At 40.1% G+C, this 20,828-nt stretch overlaps 1 protein-coding gene across 1 annotated transcript; it reads right to left on the bottom strand.

Moving 5' to 3' along the window:
• Positions 1-91: 91 nt before the first annotated feature.
• On the bottom strand, positions 92-20,418 carry LOC120439423 (zinc finger and SCAN domain-containing protein 31-like). Its single transcript, XM_039610394.1, has 4 exons — positions 19,972-20,418; positions 4,625-5,056; positions 3,087-3,350; positions 92-1,982 (listed from the first exon to the last, which is right to left on the bottom strand). Exons 2-4 carry the CDS (start codon positions 4,794-4,796, stop codon positions 1,066-1,068), a joined length of 1,353 nt encoding a protein of 450 aa, XP_039466328.1. The 5' UTR covers positions 4,797-5,056; positions 19,972-20,418; the 3' UTR covers positions 92-1,065.
• Positions 20,419-20,828: the final 410 nt, after the last annotated feature.

The following is a 20,828-nucleotide window of genomic DNA, read 5'->3' on the forward strand; positions in this document are numbered from 1 at the left end:
ACAAATCGACCTGAGTAAATCTTTTTCGGCTGGGCATCACGTACCTTGAGTGTTTTTACCGATGCCTAAAACTGTATATTTTTAGATGTAAGTTGTAACGGCCACCTTTTCTTTGTGGGTATTTATTATATGGCGTGCTGCAGGGAAAAGCTTGTGCTAACATTTGAGTCTAAGGTTTATTTTGAGCACTTGACGGCTCATTTTTGCTTCTCATCCATAAACTCTATCCATAACCTTTCACGTGATGCTTACGTAGGTGATAGAAGAGAAAAAAAATTGCAGGAAACTGTATATTTTCCAACACCATTAAACAAACGACAGTGTTTAATATGACAAGTATATAATATCAAACGATAGATGTTTTCATATCATCATCATATATATTTCGTCATATCGCACAGCCCTACATCTCGTGGTAAAAATATGTTATGCAATGTTCTAATTGGTGTTAGCTGTATGACAGTCAAGGACACACTTAGTGCCTGGAAGTACTCCCAGTTTGCAGAAAAAAGAAAAAAAATTGCTCATTGCACTGCACACACTCATAACTGTCCATGTGAGAAACCTCTAGAAGGAAAAGTGTTATTGTGTGACAGTTTTAAGATAAAGGAGGGTGAGACTGGCAAAATGTACTGGGGACTTCGCCCTTCAAACATAAAACTTTGTATTTGATACTTTTGCTCCCTTACAAGAATAAACACAATTCTTGACTGTTGCTCACTTTTGTTCATTTTTATTGTGACAAAAACTCACTTGAGCAAAAGATTAAAAATCTTAACCAGAGGATTTGGACTGGTTTTTGGTCCATTTGTCAAATTACAGTATATCAAGCAATACTATGAATAGCAGAGCTAAACAATGAACCAATAGAACAGGTGCTGAACTTTAACCTTCATGAAATGTAAGATCACATTTTCCCTCATACAATTAATAGAATAACGTAATAAATTGAACTGAACTTTACTGCTCTGGACTGAAAATTACTCACTTGAATATGGATCCTCCTTTAACTCAGATGTTCAGCAATGACTCACGGTTTTCCCACATTTTCTAAGTATGAACATTTTAACCAGTATGAATTCTCATGTGCTTCTTTAATAGTATCCTCTGGACAAACCTTTCCCCACAGATGCTACAAGGATAGGGTTTCTCACCTGTGTGAATTCTTACATGACAGTCCAACTGTGATTTCTGAATAAATCGTTTCCCACAGATGCTACAAGGATAGGGTTTCTCACCTGTGTGAATTCTTACATGACTGTCCAACATTGATTTCTGAATAAATCGTTTCCCACAGATGCTACAAGGATACGGTTTCTCACCTGTGTGAATTCTTACATGACAGTCCAACACTGATTTCTGAATAAATCGTTTCCCACATATGCTACAAGGATACGGTTTCTCACCTGTGTGAATTCTTACATGACAGTCCAAATGTGATTTCTGAGTAAATCTTTTCCCACAGGTGCTACAAGAATACAGTTTCTCACCTGTGTGAATTCTTAGATGTGTAGTCATTAAGTATTTATTCTGTAAAATTTTTCCACACACGTCACATTGTACAGACTTGTTCTTTGTGTCCGTTCTACTTTGACTCGATGACACAGGAGTGTTGTCTATTCTCTTTCTGTGACGTCTCTTCTTCAGCTCTGCATTTCTAATAGATCCTGAGTCCACATGCTGATTTTTTTTATGGTCTTGGCTCTCTGCTTCAGGAGAGCTGTGAGAAAGGAGCTGCTCACTGTTTGGTTCTGGTTCACTGTGTGCACTTTCCTCACAAGCGGATGTCACCATGAAGGCATCCGTCGCCTGCTTCAGTCCAAGCTGCTCTCCCTTCTGATTGCTGCGGAGTTCCTCCTGTTCCTCTTTAATCTGTGGAGGCTTTGGGTCCTCCTGGTCCAGACTGCAGTTCCTCTCCTGGTTACAGACCTCCTGGTCGGTAAAAACCTCCTCTTCCTCAAAAGCATGCTGCTGTTGGACATCTGAAAGCACAAAAGGGAAAAAATGATAGCAAAACAAACATTTGAGAAAATGTTTACTGGTCTGAACTATTAGCAGGTCTCTACATATTGAGCATGTTGCTCACGTATACCACTGAAATATAAAGTGTAAAATCTGAGAGATTATTCGGGCACTGATGCAAATGTTTAGTTGCTTATTAGCAAAGTTCAAAGTTCAGCTTCATATGTAAAAGTCTTTGATGTATGGAATAAATAGATGTTGTTTTTTGTTAAATAAATGTGGATGTCTGGATTTGCTACAGTAATAAGAAGGCATGCTGGGGCACAGCTCTATTACATAGTGGTAAATGTTTTGGCTGTGCTTGAAATGCCATGAAAACTCTCTTGTCTGATAAATTTCAGTTTAGAAACTCTGAATTCAATATTTTCAAAAACAGAACAGAAATATTTATTCATACTTACCCAGACCTGTAAACTGTTCAAATCTAACCATTTCAATGCTGCAGAGGAAACATGTAATTCTTTAACTTAAAACTTGTGTTGTTGGTTTTGTGTCTCTGTAGATTTTGTCTGAGCAGTGGGTGGAAATTTGAAACTCAGACATTTCACGTCTTTCATTCTGCTGCATTTTTATGCACTAATTTTCTCCTATTCTGCATGAGTTAATGATGGAAATGTGTTTATGTAAATGAAAACAGAAAATCAGAAAATGTGGCTAGGATTTTACATCCATCCATCTATCTATTCTCTTCCACTTGACCTTATTAGGGTCTGGGGTGATGGGGGGGCTGGAGCCAATTCCAGCTACCATAGGGAGAGGCAGGCTTCACCCTGGACAGGTCACCAGTCTGTCGCAGGGCCAACACAGAAAGACAGACAACTATTCGCACTCACGTTCACACCTATGGGCAATTTAAGAATCACCAACTAACCTAACCCAGCTGTCTGCATGTCTCTGGAGAGTGAACAAGGGGAGAACATGCAAACTCCACACAGAAAGGCCCGGACACATGCTGGAGTCAAACCTTGTTGCTGTGAGGCAACAGTGCTAACCAGTGTTGACTGTTCCACTGTGACGCCTGTGAGTCATATTCACTTTTATTAAAACATCAGAGTTTTACATACCTATTCTGTGTAACTTTATCACAGGTTTCCAGATGGTCTCCATCTGTCTGAGCTGCTCTTCATCACTCCAGACAATAATGCCTTCAGCCTCCTGCTTCAGTCCAAGCTGCTCTCCCTCCTGACTGCTGCAGAGTTCCTCCTGTTCCTCTGTAATCTGTGGAGGCTCTGGGTCCTCCTGGTCCACACTGGAGTTCCTCTCCTGGTTACAGACCTGCTGCTCATCCAGACCCTCCTCTTCCTCACAGTCATGTTGTTGTGGGAGGTCTTGAGGAAAAAAGAAACAGAAGAACAATAATCACTAATGTGTTGATACAAAAAAATGAATTTTTTAAAGCATGAATCAAAACTGAATAAATGGTGATCAGCCTGTCATATGACCCATTATGAGCCACAGACACACAACAGCTCAGGGAAATAGTTGTGCACACTCACAGCTACACGCTAACATGTTAGCATTGAAGCTCCTCACTGTGAGCAAAGACACAAAAGACACCATGAAAACATCAGTGTGTGAAATCCTTCTTTAAATGAAGCTTCACTTCAACTTCAGAGAAGTCTGTTAACAACTTGTTAAATGTGTTTTCTGATGACATCTAACTAGGGGCGTTTCTCAATATGCGTACTTGTGCGTACTTGCGTTCTCGTGTACTCGTGATACGTCATCAGTCGGAGACCAAGTACTGTTCCAATTCGAAGTACGCATCAAGCCGAGAACGCGAAAAAGTCCCGGATGTGTTCTTGCTCCGCCCGTTTTATCGAGCATGCATCGGTGTGGACTTGGTACAGCTAAATATCCCAGAATACATTTCGTCCAAAACTCAACAGCGGACTCCCGGCACATCGTTTTCAACCCCCCCCCGCTCGCGGACTTCTCTCTACTCAGGTTAAAGAAACCCCAGCAGCTGTCTATAGTATTGAGTGTCCACTAAAATAGAAATAAAAGTGTTCTAACATCTCACCTGCTTGTTTTTATTAAGGTATGTACACGTATGTACATGTACACTATTTTTATTAATAGAGGTTTCACTACTGAGGTTAAAAATGATATATAAGTCACTTAGATCACTTCTAAATGTTAATGTTTGGTTTATTTCAGTGTTTTATTTGTTCCTGAGTAAACCGGTTTGGCTGTGATTAAAGTTAAGCTTCATAACATGTTACTCACAGTTAAATTAAGAGGGGACGGCAGTAAAAACTCTGGACCTGTGACATCATCACGTACGCAGGTGTTCCAATTGTACATATCGCGAGTCCGTGCTCGCGTTCTCGGCGGGTACGTACTCACCGAGAACGCGAGTACGTACTCACGTACTTGAGAATTGAGAAACGGCCTAGATCTTTACTGCACAGTTTCAGTGTTTACAGAGGATCTAAAACACTGACGCCTGATGACCATGGACCTGCACCAGTCCAACATAGTCCATCACTGGACACTGACCCACAGCACTGTTAAATACCCAGTTTAACATCTTCTAGTAAAGTCAGTCACACTGAAGAATCTGAGCTTGAACAGCACAGAGTTAAAAACATGTCCATACCTGTGATGTGTGAGTTTCTGTCGGGTTTCCGGCTGATATCCAGCAGTCTGTGCTGACGGTTGATCTCCTCCTCATACTGGACGATGGTTTTTTGAACCTCTGAGAAGATTTCTTCACAAACAGCAGTTAGTCTCTCCTTGATGAACTCTCTCAGATACTGAACTGAACTCATTGCTGCTTCAACAATCAGCTGAGCGGATCGATACAAGCATCGATGAAGCGATACAGACGGTGTCAGATCCACACTGACGTGAGGGGATGGATACTTTAGTTTGTGTCTCTCCTCTAAGTTCAGTTCGCTTCATCAACAGCAGCCATGTCTGCACACACACCGCTCCTCTACCACAGTAGTGCTGTCCTCCTCCGTTCTTCTTCGGGGCTTGATGGCGTTTGACAAATCAGCTTACAGGTGCATTAATCCCGCCTCCTGGACTGGAGTGTGAACAGGAGAATAGCAGGAAAAACAAGTATAATTATATTCTTTCATCAATCTTATAATTCAATAGTACAATTTACCATTTACACCTAGATTTCTGAGTTTAATGAGGAGTCTCTCTTTCCATAACATGTTGTCTGGCTGTATTAAAGAAGACCGCTATCATCATTTTCTTATTTGTTTGAGCTTTCCTGATTTCTGATTCCAAACATAATAAAGTATCCATCGTCCCTCTTTCTTTATGAAACCCACTCTGATCCCCAGAGAAGAGACTGTTAGTATCTAAAAATCATCTTCATCTGTTTTCATTCTCTCCATGGTCTTCCCCAACAATACGATGGGTTTTTAACTAGTTTACTGTTGTCTTTAAAATGCACACTGGAATCATTCAACACGTTTATGTGAACGCATCAATTTACTGGAAGATTTAATTACACACTAATCAATATTACAAACAAATAGTACATTTATTTAAATAACCTCAAAACATTTCTGACTGTGTGTTTAAATGAAATAAAGTCAAAGGTAAGTCAAGGTCTCCTCCTGACACTGATTTTCTTTCCACACTTCTGGGTTTTTAGCACGGCCGTCATCTCTGCTCTGTTTAGCTGTTACAGATAAATGATCAGACTGTGCATCTTTACTTTAAGTTCAGCCTTTTCTTCATCATCAGTTGCATTTATAACACCTGCTGTCACAGCTGACATGCACATTATATCAGTAACACTCTGTTCTGTGAGCTATTATATCTTTTTCCCCTCTCATCATTAATACACACCATATTATTACCTTATGGATCAGGCAGCAGGTTATTGAGTCGTGTGTCTTTACCTTGCTGAACCACATCCACATAGTTAATCGTGAGATAACTACAAACTCAAAAATACGTCTATATTAGTACAGTCAGAGGGGGACTAGTCCATTGTTCTCCTCACAGTTTCAGTCTGGTAGAGAAGAGTTTCTTTCTCGATCCCACAAACAGCACTGTGAGTCTGTCTGCTGCACAGAGCCGACCGGAGGACCTGTGTCTGTCAGACCCCGACACAGAGCCCAGTCGCAGCTTTAAGATCTGCACTCAGTTTCCTCATTTCATACACTGATGTAATCACAGTGATTTTAGTTAGGGGGTTATTTATTTGAATTACACTATCCAATTAAGTCAAATTTTATGTTGTTAGTTGTAAATATCTGGATGGATATTATATTTTATTTTTTATTCTATTTTTCAGTTTTATTTTTCAAGATTTGGTGAATTTACTTTTTTTAATAACTTGGCCAACCCCTTATAGTTTGGTTAATATTGGCAATTGGCTGAGAAATCAAATCTCAGGACGTACCACATTTCACGGATCACATTAACTCGGTGGACCGACACATCAAATTCACCAGGGAGGATATGAAAAGTGGCAGGTTAGCCTCCTTAGACTGTGAGATTTCCATCAGTAATGGGGGACATGTAAAAGCTGATGTGTACCGGAAACCTACGCATATGGATCAGTATTTAAGGTTTGACTCCCATCATCCACTGGAGCACAAACTGGGTGTCATCAGGACGCTACAACACAGAGCGAACACCATCCCCACTGACACAGCGGCCAGGGAAGCAGAAGAACAGCACATAAAGAAGGTCCTGAGTAAATGTGGTTATCCCAGCTGGACTTTTGTCAAAGCTGGAAAGGCACCTAAAGAAAGCTCCAGCCGATCCAGGAGAGAAGGACAACCGCTGCTTAAGCGAAAACTTGTAGTGATCCCGTATGTGTCAGGAGTATCGGAGCAGTTGAGACGCATTTTTTCTAAACACCGGGTCTCTGTGGCTTTTAAACCCCAAAATACGCTGCGCCAAAAATTGGTCCACCCCAAGGATCGGGTCCCCCGACACAAAGGGAGTGACATAGTGTACGCTGTTAAGTGCCAGGAGGATTGTCAGGATTTATACATCGGGGAAACCAAACAACCTCTGGCGAAGCGGATGGCACAACACAGAAGAGCCACCTCGTCAGGCCAGGACTCTGCAGTTTATTTACACCTACAGGCCAGTGGACACTCTTTCAACGATGAGGATGTACACATACTGGACAGGGAGGAACGCTGGTTTGAGCGCGGAGTCAAGGAGGCCATTTACGTGAAAAGGGAAAGACCATCTCTGAATCGAGGAGGGGGCCTAAGGGTACATCTTTCGCCATCTTACAATGCTGTGATTGCAGCCATTCCCCAACTCTCTGTGAATGGTACACATGGTTACCCAGATAGCAAGACGACATTGAATCTATGTTGATTTTTCATCCAAACCGTCGTATATGGTCGGGGTTGAAATGCCAATGTTGTAACAACATTGAAATACTGTGGTAAACCGACGGTCTTACTATAGAGACGTTGTAACGATGTTGATTCACCGTTGTTTTTTTGTCATTGATATTTGATCTATTTATAGTCGACCAGGTGACAACAACAACGTCGAGAAAACGCTCTATTTATAGTTGACGATCATTCGCTCCGGTCACCATCAAAACCATCGATTTGTAGTTGAGCATTAAATTGCATTGCAACTGATCAGGTATAAAGTACCAGAGAAAGTAGATTTATTGTTCATTTGTTATCAATGACTTGGTCTAGTTCACCAGCTTTAAAAATCGTGTCTCGTGCAATTTATGTATAGTTGACCGGGAAATTAAAGCAGCGATCACTTGGACTATTCCGCAGCACCCCTCTCACATTGGTACATCCCCCCAGGTATTCATTGTTTTCTACAGTAGAGCGGGAGATTTGATTTACTCTCAACGGAATTGACCGGAGAAGGCATCATTTCATGCACTGCACCGGCCCGCACCACGATTAGTATAAGGTAAGAATGAATGATTTTTTTTTCTACTCGTTATTTCCATGTTTGCATTTTAATAACATTAAAAAACTCGTTAATGTTGTACATTAACAAGTTTTTTACTGTTATTTACGTTGCTCCCACAAAATGTGGGAGCCCGAAATTGTGTCTACTTCTTACAATCCGGCAACAAATAAACTGCACTGCGAACAAAGTATATCAACAAAGAAAACATTTTCGTTTCATAATTTCTTCCTTATATTCCCTTACAAAGCTAGCTTTAACGCTTCGAGGTTTCCTTTGTTCTTGCCGTTGCCTCGGCGCTTGACCCAGACTTTCGCTCATTTGTTGCTAGTGCTACAAAAAATTATACATCTGTTTTATGTGACTGATAAACGTAATGGTAACTCTATAAATGTGTTCAAGGACTTTGTTACTTTTTTTTTTTTTTTCCAGAGTCAGAAAGGGTTTTATTGCCAAATGTTGAGCAGGTTTACAACATTAGGAAATTGCTGTGGTACTTGCAAAACATAGTGCAAAACATACTGTCAGACAACGCTTAAATAAACATTAAAATTAAAAGTGCTAAGCAGGTCGATCCAGTGTGTGCTTTGTTTGACTTTGTTACTTTTAATGACTGGAGAGCACCCGCTTCAATTCACACTCAATTCAAACTTTACGTTGCACGCTCACCCAAATTTACGTTGCACGCTCAACTACCAATTGCGTGTGCACCGTTCGTCCGCACGTAAACAGCGTTTTTGGTCACTGAAAATGGAGATGTCTAAAAATGCCTGCCAGGGTGGATATTTTCGAAAACTCCGTTTTTGCATTTATGTGTGGACCAGAAAAACGGAGCAAACCGTCCACACGCACATCGGGTATTTTTTGAAAACGGAGATTTTCCGTTTTCGTTTTAAAAATAATCCGTCCCACACGTAAAGGCAGAAATTAAGGAAAACGCTGCTAGGAACATGCCAAAGCAGCAGGTGGCGCTATACTCCTAACCGTGTAGAAATGTTGGCCAATCAGAAGTCTAGAAGCCTCGGTGGGAAATAGTAAACAAAGCAGAACCGAGTCGTATGTGTGGAGGGACAGTAACTGTGTGTGTATATGTAAGCATTTAAACACTGCAGAGAGTACAATTAACAGTAACAGTATTGTAGAAATTCATTTCACCGAAACAATAACGTGGCGCACACTGTTACGTCAAAAAAGGCGCACATCTTTGACGCTGCGTTTTCTCCGTTTTTCTCGCCCACACGTAAATGCAAAAACAGAGTTTTAGAAAATATCCACCCTGGCCGGAGTTTTTAGAAATCTGCGTTTTCAAAAACACTCGGGTACGTGTGGACATAGCCGCAGAGTCAACGGTCGGCGCCAATTTTGACGTCACACTGCGCTACGTTTTTGTCTCGGTGCTATGAAATCCTACAATGGCAGCCTTAGACAAAATACTGTTAATTTAAGTATATTCAGTGTTTAAATGCTTACATTTACACACACAGTAACTGTCCCTTCACAAAAAGGACTCGATTCATCTTCTATGAGCTGTCTTTGTATCTAGTTTTCCCTCTTTATTGACGTTGTTCCTTATTTCTCCTCTTTTTTTCAGATCACATTTGGTTACTACCATCCACCCATCAATACGTAAGAAACTCACGTCCTTAAAAACTTTCCTATTGTTAAACATTTTGCTTATTTGGCTATTTCCAAATACAGCAATATTATTAAAATAGCAATATATTTGTTTAATCTGATATACACTGACAATGACATCACGCTGGTCAAGGAGGCGCAAATTACGCAAAATGGTTGAGGCAGCAGAGTCAGATATAATCAGGCACTTTAATGAGATGGTTGCTGAAAAACATAAACAAAAGAGCAATGCACAAGTTAAATATAAGCGACCGCAGGTTGCAGAAGAGTCTGGTGTGTCCCACTGTTGTCACCCGGGTATAGACAGTCCTGTATTTCCCAGTCGCTCTGATCACATTTCAGAAGTATGTGAGACCTATGTGTCAACCGACAAGGATAATGACTATGACTTCAGTTTTGACAGCTTTGGTTGCCATGCACCACCGTTTGATTCTGATATTAGTGATGCTGAAGCTGATGACGAAGCGCCCAATAATGAATTCTTAATAACAAGTTTAAGATACTGGGCTTCTACATTTTCAGTCTCGTTGGTGGCAGTAACAGCACTCTTGGGAATTTTGCGTGTGTTTCACCCAGACCTACCAAAAGATGCCAGGACAGTTCTCCGGACGCAAGGTCAAATAAACACAATAAAAATGGATGGTGGGGAATACCATCATTTTGGTTTGGCTAAAGGGTTGGTCTCTCGACTAAAATCCTTGATCTTGCCTGCCAACTTGAACAACCTAAAATTGCAGTTTAATATAGATGGTTTACCCCTTTTCAAAAGCAGTAAACTTCAGTTCTGGCCAATTCTTGCAATTGCAAATGTTGACTACACCAAATCACCATTCCTTGTTGGTCTCTACTGTGGTCTGGGTAAGCCAAAAAGTGTAGTTCAGTTCTTGGACCCATTTGTGAAGGACCTCGGGCACATTTTGAAGTATGGCATTATCTACAATAGCTGCCAGATAACTGTTAAAGTATGTTCATTTGTGTGTGATGCACCTGCAAGAGCTTTCATTAAAAACATAAAGGCTCATAATGGTTATTCTGGTTGTGATAAATGTGTTCAAGTAGGTGAATGGAAGAACAAAATGACGTACCCTGAACTTAATGCAAAGCTCAGAACGGATTCAGATTTTCAGTTGATGACTGATGAAGACCACCACTTGAATCAAACATTGTCTCCTTTAGCTGGTAGGGTTAAGATGATAACAATGTTTCCCTTGGATTATATGCATCTATGTTGTCTTGGAGTAACAAGAAAACTCATATACTTGTGGATAAAGGGCAAAGTACTTGCAACAAGGCTGTCCAGTCGAACAGTAGTTGAAATTTCAGAAAAGTTGAAAGCTCTGCGGCCAAAAAGTGTAAGTTGGTAAACTTTTTAAAAATGCAAAGCCGTGTACACTTGTGCAAAAATTCATTGTATACTGCACCTTCGTGCACATCTCCGTTTCCCGTGTGTGTGCTGTTACAAATCAAAGTGTACAAAATATGCCAAACGCAGATTTGTAATTACCTATGAACTGTTTCTACTTATTTCTTTAGAACAAATCCCCTGTACACATATACGGACTCAGAGGATGAGCAGCCCACAAAAAAACGGTTTCCCCAGGCCCCTCGAGTGAAAATACCAGGTAATAAAATAATGTCTAGTGTCTGTGTACATAACTGTGTGTGACACATGGAAAGTTCTTGGACAAGTTGTCTGTATTCTTAAATACTTTAAAAAATTTATCTTTTTCGATACAGCCCTCAACGCTTCGCAGTCTTCCCCCCAGCCCACTGACAGCAGACATCATAATGCCCCTCCCAGCTTCCGGCACCTTTCGCCACTCCGGGAGAACATTCCGAACGACACACCTTTACAATCTCCCCAGCATGCAGAGTCTGATGTAGAGGCCTTCTCTATAGATGGTATGCCTTTAAATTTTGTTTTAAAGCTGAATCACAATGTCATTGTGCAGTTATCTTCAAAAGCAGATATAAAGCCGTTTATACTGCTGAATGTCATCTTGTGACTTGTTTTTCTGTAGATTCCAGAGACTCTGTGAGGCCACTATTACAAGGCAAGTTCGAACATCTTGGAATTTCAGATTTTACATGTTATAAATGGTAAATGGACTATATTTGCACAGCGCTTTAACTAGTCCCTAAGGACCCCAAAGCGCTTTACACATTCAGTCATCCACCCATTCACACACACATTCACGCACTAGTGATGGCAAGCTACATATACAAATATCAGATATATATACACACACATTCAGTGTGTGAATGTGTGTGTGAATGGGTGGATGTCTGGATATGTAAAGCGCTTTGGGGTCCTTAGGGACTAGAAAGCGCTATATAAATACAGGCCATTTACCATTTACCATATGTGACAGGCAAAAACTAGCAAAAACTTTTAGCAGTTAAAACAACTAATAATTGAATGCAGATCTGCATTCAATTATTAGTTGATGGTTAGTGATGGTGTAACATTCGAATGTTACACCATCACTTATGGATATATTAGTGTTTCGCCACACACTGCTTAAGCCATTAATCTTTCTGGAATTGTTCTTTGAAACAGATGCGACCGCACAAAAGTTTTTAACAATGCTGTCAAACCTGACGAGATCTGTCAACGAACTGCGTGAGGAGGTCAGAGCCATCCGCAATACCGGCTCAAATGAATCTGTAGATGCTGGGGTACTCCCTTTGGATTTGCCCTTAAACAGCATTGAGGAGCTAAACCATGCAGAGGCAGCTCTTACGTCGCAAGAGGCAATTAAGGCAATGGTAAGTATATAAAGCTTATGTACACTTTGTAACTATAAAGTGTAATAGCTGTCAGATGTGATTTAAATGCATAACATCCACATACACACAAGCACTTGCATAAACATTTAAGACATGAGACACGCTAATTCCATCTCTTAAAATGTGTCTATAGGTGAGACGCTTTGCCTTGATTGGAGGGACAACACTTGAGGTGCGAGTCCGCCGTGTAATGGCTTATGCCATTACAAATGAGCTGGCCTCACTACTAAACTGGGCAGGGAAAAAAACAAAGGACCACACGAAGCAAAAAAGGGCATTTAAAGATACTGCGCTGTGCAGATGCATATTTGGTAAGTTTTACCGTTTATTGTAGTTTTATGAGGCTAAAGTGAACAATAAAGGGATCAATTGATCTGCTGGGTGTGTTTCACATGTCCTATGTCCGGTTTTTGTCCTAGATGGCCTGACGCAGCAGTTAGGGGCAAACTCGATGTCAGAGTTTCTCTTTGCACAGGCAGTGCAGAAGTGGCTACGGTACGCCCCAGACCGTTTGGGTGGTGCAGGACGCACATCATCCGTCCCCATCCCGGAGGAGCAGTAAAAACTACAAAGTTATATTAAAATATAAATGTAAAATAGAAAACTGTGTTTAAATAAAGTATTTAGCAAACAAAACATGTCTATTGACCTTTTTTGTTTAGTTTTTTTTTTCTCTGTTACATCACATGCAATGCTTTCTTATTTTAGGATATTATTGACATGATACATTGTGAGACATTTGATTTTTATAACATGCAGTAGTTTAGTATTGGTTAAAATAACTATAAAGCAAGGTAGATTTCCAGTCATGATTTAACTGTTGTTTTAATAAAAAAAAAAATGCGAAAGAGGTGGAAAATCAACACCATAGCTCAACAGTGTTTCAATATCAGAGTCTGACATTGTTTCAATGTCAAGAGTATTAGAAAATATAACGTTGAATCAATGTCTGGTTTCAACATTGATTCAACATCAAAACCTGACGTTGTTTCAACGTTAAAAATGGGTGCAAGAGTGACGTTGTGTCAACGTCGCACTTCAACGTTGCTTCAATGACGTCGCCTGATATTGACTCAACATCGTTTCAATGTTTCCTTGCTATCTGGGTATTGATCAGTGGGTTTTGGTCAGTGGTTGTTGATCAATGGTCATGAGAATTTGCATAATTATGATGAAGGAAATGACCTCCCAGCCCATTGTTCCTTCAGTGGGCTGGTTTCAGTCATTATGCAAATGTACTGTTTATAAGATTGGGGAAACCTGCAGTCAGCTGAGACTGAAGAAGTCACTTGGATGAGCGACGAAACATTTCTCCCACAAAACGCTACGTCCAGATGAACAGAATCAACTTTTGGAGATTTACTTACCTGGATGATTGAGAATGCATCAAGACATTTGTGAGAAGTGTTATTGTCATATTTGATATAGGCTACTCTGCATTTATTAAGGCTGTTGTGTTTTTAACATATTTTAATGCTTTGTATCTTGTTCAATTCAATCTGAACAAGCACCTAAAAACAGTTAGTGATCACTGTCGGCCTCTATTGGTTTTTATTACCACTGTTCATTTTAAAGCTCAGTTTTTAAACCCTTACGATGTAACTACTAGGGGTGAACCCGAATACGGTATTCGGAAAGGCGTAACGTGTTTTTTACGAATACTTATTTCAAACAAATACTTTAAAAAATATTTGTATTCGGGAACAAGAAAAACTTTATATCAAAAAGCTGAGTTTCCTTATGAGACCGCAGTGCATGACCGGATGAGTGAGTGACGTGTGAAAGGGGTGACTGACACAGGCTGCTGCACACAGCAACAGAGAAAGCTCGGCTGAGTGAAGAAAGGCTGAACTGCATCACTATTTTTGTTGCATAGATTTTTTTGTATCTTAACTGGGTTCCGGAGGTAGTTTATAACTTTCACGAAGATTGGGGGATTATCCCATTGCGCTGCACTATTGACACCTGCAGTCGGGTGCTCTCATGTTCGCTCTGTTTAAGTAGCTCTGTTAGCTCAGTAATTTAGACAATAGGCTGTTGAAAGAGTAACGTTAACGTTCTATTTAAAAGGATAAAACAATGCTTGTGTAGTTGTGTCAAATTGTCTGCACTTGTGGGAGTGATATGGTACGTTTAAGTTAGTTTTGCAGACAGCAAGATGTAGCCTATAGGCTAGTTAACCTTAGCATAGCTTCCCATCATTCATTAACTTAGCTGAAACTCCCCACATGGATTTGGGCAACCAAATAGAAAAGAGTGTTGCTGCTGCTGAGCCATCTCTTGGTCCCCACCAGCAAGAAAAATTTCTCAAGTTCTGTGTGGAAGCATTTTACAGCCAGTGCTGCAGATGAAACCAAAGTGATATGTAATGTGTGCAAAAGTCAAATCAGCAGAGGCAGAGATGTCAAACATCTGTCAACATCTGCTATGCATAATCACATGCACTTAAAGCATCCTCTCCTGGTACTGTCTGCCAACTCCACCCACAAGCACCAATTCATCATCACAGCCATGTTCTGCCCCTCCAAGTCAGTTTCACTGTCTGTTCAGCGTCCTCCAACAAGGACGGGTGGTGGGGTTCATAATATTCACGATGGTAATTTATTAGTTGTTGGTTTAACCATGTGTTAACTGTTATGTTATTTTCTTTTCAGTGGCGTTCCTTGTTACATGTTCATTTCCAGAGAAAAGACACAGGCAGACTATGCTAACAGAATGTGATGTTACAGCACTAGTGAAATATTAATGTGTCATATATTTGTTCAAGATGTATTTCTTTGTTATGGTAAAGAAAATGAAAATCATGCTGTGATTTCTATTACTTTGTGTATATAATTTGGTCTTTTCTACTGATGTAGGCCGGAAATAAATACATAATATCATATTCAGTTTAAAGGTTTATTTGCAAGACACAAAAATAGTCAATATTGAAAGTTACAAATTGAAAGTGCATGAAACGAATTCAAACGTGGTGCAGATGTGTGTCACAAGTTAATCTGGCTGTAGGCTCTGGCACTTGGCCACAGGTGGCGATAATTGACTCGACTCCATTTGAGTCCACACAAAGTAAATTGCACGCTTTACTTATGAAACGAAAACGCGGAACCTTTACTCCTGCTGTCCTGTGAACAGCACCGGCGTGGTGTTAATTATTTTGCTGTTTTCGCGATCGCCTCGTGCATGAGAATATCACCAGGTAAACTCGCAACATTTTAAAATATTTTGTTGTTCAACAGCAACAAGACTGACGGAGTGTGTTTGAGGTAACCTCACAAGTGTCACAGACAGGGGCGGATCTAGAAGGGTGGCATGGGGTGGCAAGTGCCACCCTAAAATGATCCCTTGCCACCCCAAGTGCCACCCCAGTTTTGCATATGACAGTGTTGTTTAATAAATTAAGATAGTATTAACACTTTGAGCGTAGTTACAGTCAACAGTGAATATAAATGCTAAAACTGAATATATTGCATAGTGTTCCCCCCTGCACCATTAACAAATGGTTCAGCCCATAGCAGGACCGGCTTTTTTCTTGTTTTCAGTAGTGAGCAATGTTTATGATTGTGCCAGAGCACATTTTGAACAACACCATGGGAATTTCGGATTTTGCACAGGTGGTTGGATGTTACACTCTGGAAATGGAAGGAAGGTGAGTGTTATTAACCCTCTGTGGTCCACGGACACGCTGCACCTACAAATCACATGACTGATCTAAGCTGACATAGCAACAAGCTGCAGCCACACAGAGTCTCTATTTCAGCCCACACTGAAAGTTAAGACTTCAAAGTTTTTAAATTTTAATTACAGGCCAGTAAATCCAGAGTTATGATAATATATATAAGCCACGCTTTTTACTAAATACTGTCGTCACGTTTTTGTGTGTGTGTTTTAAGCGTTTTCTAAGGACAGCGCGAAAACAGTAAAGAAAGGGGGGGAAAAGAGGCTCCTCTTTCCTGTCGGTGGAAAAATGCACCATGTCGACCAATTTAAAAAAAAAAAAGTCAACATGTGGAATTTGGTTGTTTGGGAAGAGGGGAGAGTTTTGGGAGTGACGGTAACGGCAGCGAGACAGAGCGAGCGAGTGAGAGAGAGAGAGAGTTTTTAGATGTGGGAGATTTGTGACGTTTAGTGTGGAGTGTATACTTAGTGTGTTGTGTTGTCTTGTGTAGTTGTTCTGTTGTGTAGTCGTTTTGTTTTGTGTGTCAGTGAGGGCACTAATGAATGTCACTAAGGCACATTTGCAACGTAAACACTGTCACTAAGTAGAAAACCAGCGGAGTGATACACCTGCTGTTGTCAGGCCTGCAGGTTTATCCCTGTGCTGTTCTCCTCTGTCGTTTGGTGGACAAACTTTTTTTTTTTTTTACTGGCACACATCATTTGTGGGGCATCTTATTGTGACACCTGATTGTTCTCTCATTTTAGTTTTAATAATATTTTTAAACGGTTGTACAAAATGAAAAAAAAAACGGCAGGAGTATTGGCTTCATTTTTAGATAAATAGTTGTATATGTTTACAAAATGCACAATTTATATTTGCATTTCAAGTTATAAAAATTTACTCAACATGTCTGTGAGTTGCTTTTTTTTTACAGTAAAAAATACTACTAGGATTTTAAGTTCTTTGTGTGATTTCAGATCAGTAATACTAATGCAGTATGTCAGTGAAAAAAAACAAGTAAATTCAGTTGAGCTGAAAAGAATGATACCAAACAAGGCAAGGGGGGAAAAATCAAATGAAACAATCTGAGGGTGAAATACAAATGTAAACTCAAAAGGAGTCAAACATGGCCGGTTGTATCTCAGACCTCAGTGGGTTAATCCAACAAATCATGAAAAATTAGGTTTAAATTTTTGTTCATGACAGTGCAGATATCTGACATTTTGTGTAATTTAAGCTGTAACAATGTGATTGTTTTCTAACAAAAAAAAAACAGTGAAACTTAAGTTAGACTTGTGTTTGTAAATGAACCGCCCCATGTTGTGTAGCTTTCTGGATTTTATACTTATTGGGCTACATATTTATTTATTATACAGGCTATACAGTACATAAGATCAAAACTCACATGTTTTATGTAACTAAAGTGTGTAATTATGTTGGCTACAGACAATAATTAAGTTATAGACTATATTTATATGAAAAACATGTATACTTACTGCATTTGAATCATTTTAACCATATGTAACCACCTGTATATGTGTTTGAGGGGGGAAAAAAAGGCTTTGATTTTGCCACCCTATTTGATTTCTTTGCCACCCTCATGCCCAGTGGCGTGTCTAGAAAATTTTTGTTGGGGGGGCCAGGTAGGGGCACAGATTTGGAGAAGGGTGGCAGATGTAATTGGCAGATAATGTTAAAAAAAAATAATCTACCAACCGTTAACCATCATTCAATAACCCTGTAAACCTAATAACTGAATCTGCTTTTGACTCTTATTAGAATGAGATTTTAACCACTACGGTGCAAAGTTTTTAGATACTGCATTGATGAAGTACAAGAGATACAATCAGTGCTTTGTCAGTGTTTACTCAGCATTCAAGGACAGCAATATTTGCATAGTATTTTTACTAACATATAATGCACATATGTTTTGGGCAAAAACATTTTTGAATATTAAAATACAAACATTTTTAACATACAATTGCCAAATTAGCCAATGCAAAACTTTATCTGCCTATTAAAAAAAGAAAATAATCTTCTCACAAACTGGTGTTTGATTTTGAAACAGGAAAAAAGTGGGGAAACAAATGAAAAGACTAACATTTGAATGAAACCTGAAAGCAAGTAAATACTTTCTATGCTGCCTTATGGTAAACTTTGGTAATACTGATGTATAAAGAACAACACTGGCTGATGATGAAATACAGTCAGCTGGCATGGTGACACTGCCAGTATTAACCTGCAGGGCTGGACTGGGACAAAAAATTGGGCATTTTGACTACAGACCGGCCCACCAGGTATTAAAGCCATAAAGCCTTTGAATGAAGACAAACGCTGTTGTGACAGTGATGTACACGGTCTTGTTGGTATATGTATGATTTCTATCAATTTTACGTCAGATAAAAACTTTGTTCGCAAGATTCAGATAATTATTTAATAAAAGCTAGATATTTTAAATGAGAATAAGTAAGAAAAGTATTTCTTTGTGTCCCCCTTTCCCTGTTAATGCCCTACCTGGCTCCCTGGCATAACTTTGCTAGACCCGCCCCTGCACAGTTACCAGCTGTCAGCTACGTAGAAAAGGATCCTGGTGTTATTGGTCTCTCAGAAACAGTTCATACCTTCCCTTCAACTCATTCATGTCACCTAAAAGGTAAACCTGTTTCTCCATCACCTGTTCAGCTCTGATGATTCAGTAAGGACATCTCCTGGTTTCATCTGCATGTTTCCCTCTCACCACATATACAAACAGACATCATGACCAGCAGCTTTACAGCTGTGGCTCCAGCAAACATCAGCTGATACTAGAAATTAATATTAAATAAATTCTAACAACAGCTGATCAAGCTTAAACGTGCTGCTGTTGTTTAGCGCGACATCCGCTGGTTTCCTCTTTCTGGCGCAAAGTGGGCGATAAACAAACAAAAAAGAAAAGCCGATCAGCTGATCATTGATCAGTTTCATGATTGAAGTAGCAACAGGAGAGAGAGGGGAGAGAATGAGAGAAGAGGAGGCAGCTGTGCAGCAAAGACACAGAATAAATCCAGCTTTGTGTCTTTTTCATTATAGCTTAAGTACAGGACAAACTGCGTCTCTTCTCAGCTCAATACAAAACCTGTAATATTGTCTCTGAATGAGGGACCATTTCATTTTTAAGGAGCCGTTGGCAACTCTACTAACTAACCTTATGAATAAAATAAAGTTCACCATCAGTAACATCACAGCATCCGCCCAGCTGTATAGAAACTCCATCATGCTAGCTAGTACGCAGTACGAGTTATTGTAACTGACTGTAAAAAGTCAGCACAAAGAAAATAAACTCCACCTAAACTTGGTTTATATCTGACCCAGATAGACTGCAGGTCATAACTTCTTACCTGAAGTTCAGTTCACCTGACACTCGGACTGGCGGCTGCCTCTGGTCTCTCCTCCTCCTGCCTCCCCTTCCCTCATCCACCTGCTAGCCGCTGTGGAAGCTCCGCCATGTTAAACTGTTAATCTTTCGCCGAAAAACTGTTTGTGGTGCTGTCTTTCGTGCTTGGCTCTCCTACCTTTGCTAACATGATGCTCATAGCGCAGAAGCCGATGCTGCATTCACTTACACTCGGATATCTGAGCTTCACTGTGAAAACATAATCGTACATTTCATATTTCATTGGATTTTATTGTTTTGGCTTCGGGGTGGCCAGTCTGGTTGGGGGGGGTGGCCTGTGCCCCCCCAGGCCACCCCGCTGGACACGCCACAGCTCATGCCACCCCAAGAAAATTTCTCTAGATCCGCCCCTGGTCACAGATGAAATATTTGGCGTTTTTTTTTTTTTTTTTTTTTTTTGCTGGTTTGTCGGTAGCAGCTCCTGAAAAGCAAGTCTACCACGCATTTATTCGACCAACGCCAGTTAATCTGGAACACCGGCCCAGATTTTAGCACTCTTGATCTCCCTACAGGTGTATTTATCAGTGTTGTAGCTGAATCTGGTTCCACTCACCGAACGACGACCGTCTGAAGACGATTTTATGATCACTTTAAATCCGTCCTCGTGTCTCGTTGTCACGGTTACACTGCGCTCACTGTCCGTTTCCTCCACATTACAGGTTTACTTTCACTCTGCTTGTTGTTCTCCTTTTCCGCTTTGTTTTTATCTTATTTCACCTCTACATCATCTTTCCCGCCATCTACTTCTGTTCTCATTTAACTTCCGTCACTTCGCTCTGCCGCCTGCTGTCCATTCATAGACTAACCGGCCAACCGTCGCCCTCCCCCGCCCGCTCCTGCTGTTGATACAATATTTATCACAGGTCCTCCATGCATTCTCCTGCTGGATATCGTTAAAGAAGGAAGAGCAGGAGTGTTTAGAAGCAGAGACAGTAACATAACTCATTATATTCCTAATATTGTTCTTTGAGCATTACTCTTTCAACACATCAGTGACAAAAATATATAAAGCTGTCAAATTCTTCTAACCTGAAGGCTGAATCATCAACAGCAGAGTTTGGTAACAGTATGAGGACACTTTTGGTACAGCATCAAAAACTACAGCAGATTCTTTTGGTTTTATGGATATTTTTGAATTTGTCCAGAAATTCTTTGTATGATAACAAAAACATTATAATGGATGTCCTTATTGTTCCATATTAAGTATGTATGTGGGGAATAAAACAGTTCAAATTAGGTGCTTGAATATGATTCATTTACATATTTGTTGTTGTTGTTTTAATCCGTAGCTCAGATTTTCTAAATGAAGCCAAATATTTTTCTCCTCTCTGTGTCAGTGGGATAACTGTACATGTACTCTTATCTCTGAGTGAGTGCAGCACAGCACACAGCAGCAGAGACTGTATACAA

This window comes from Oreochromis aureus, linkage group 3 (assembly GCF_013358895.1).
Source record: "Oreochromis aureus strain Israel breed Guangdong linkage group 3, ZZ_aureus, whole genome shotgun sequence".
NCBI classification, from domain to species: Eukaryota; Metazoa; Chordata; class Actinopteri; order Cichliformes; family Cichlidae; genus Oreochromis; species Oreochromis aureus.

What these genes read in the sequence shown, in the direction of transcription:
- LOC120439423 (XM_039610394.1), bottom strand. Translation starts at nt 4,796, where the DNA reads ATGAGTTCAGTTCAGTATCTGAGAGAGTTCATCAAGGAGAGACTAACT. An exon ending in CAGAAACTCACACATCACAG is followed by an intron (nt 3,351 to 4,624) that starts GTATGGACATGT and finishes TTTTTCCTCAAG; the next exon opens with ACCTCCCACAACAACATGAC. An exon ending in GATAAAGTTACACAGAATAG is followed by an intron (nt 1,983 to 3,086) that starts GTATGTAAAACT and finishes TTGTGCTTTCAG; the next exon opens with ATGTCCAACAGCAGCATGCT.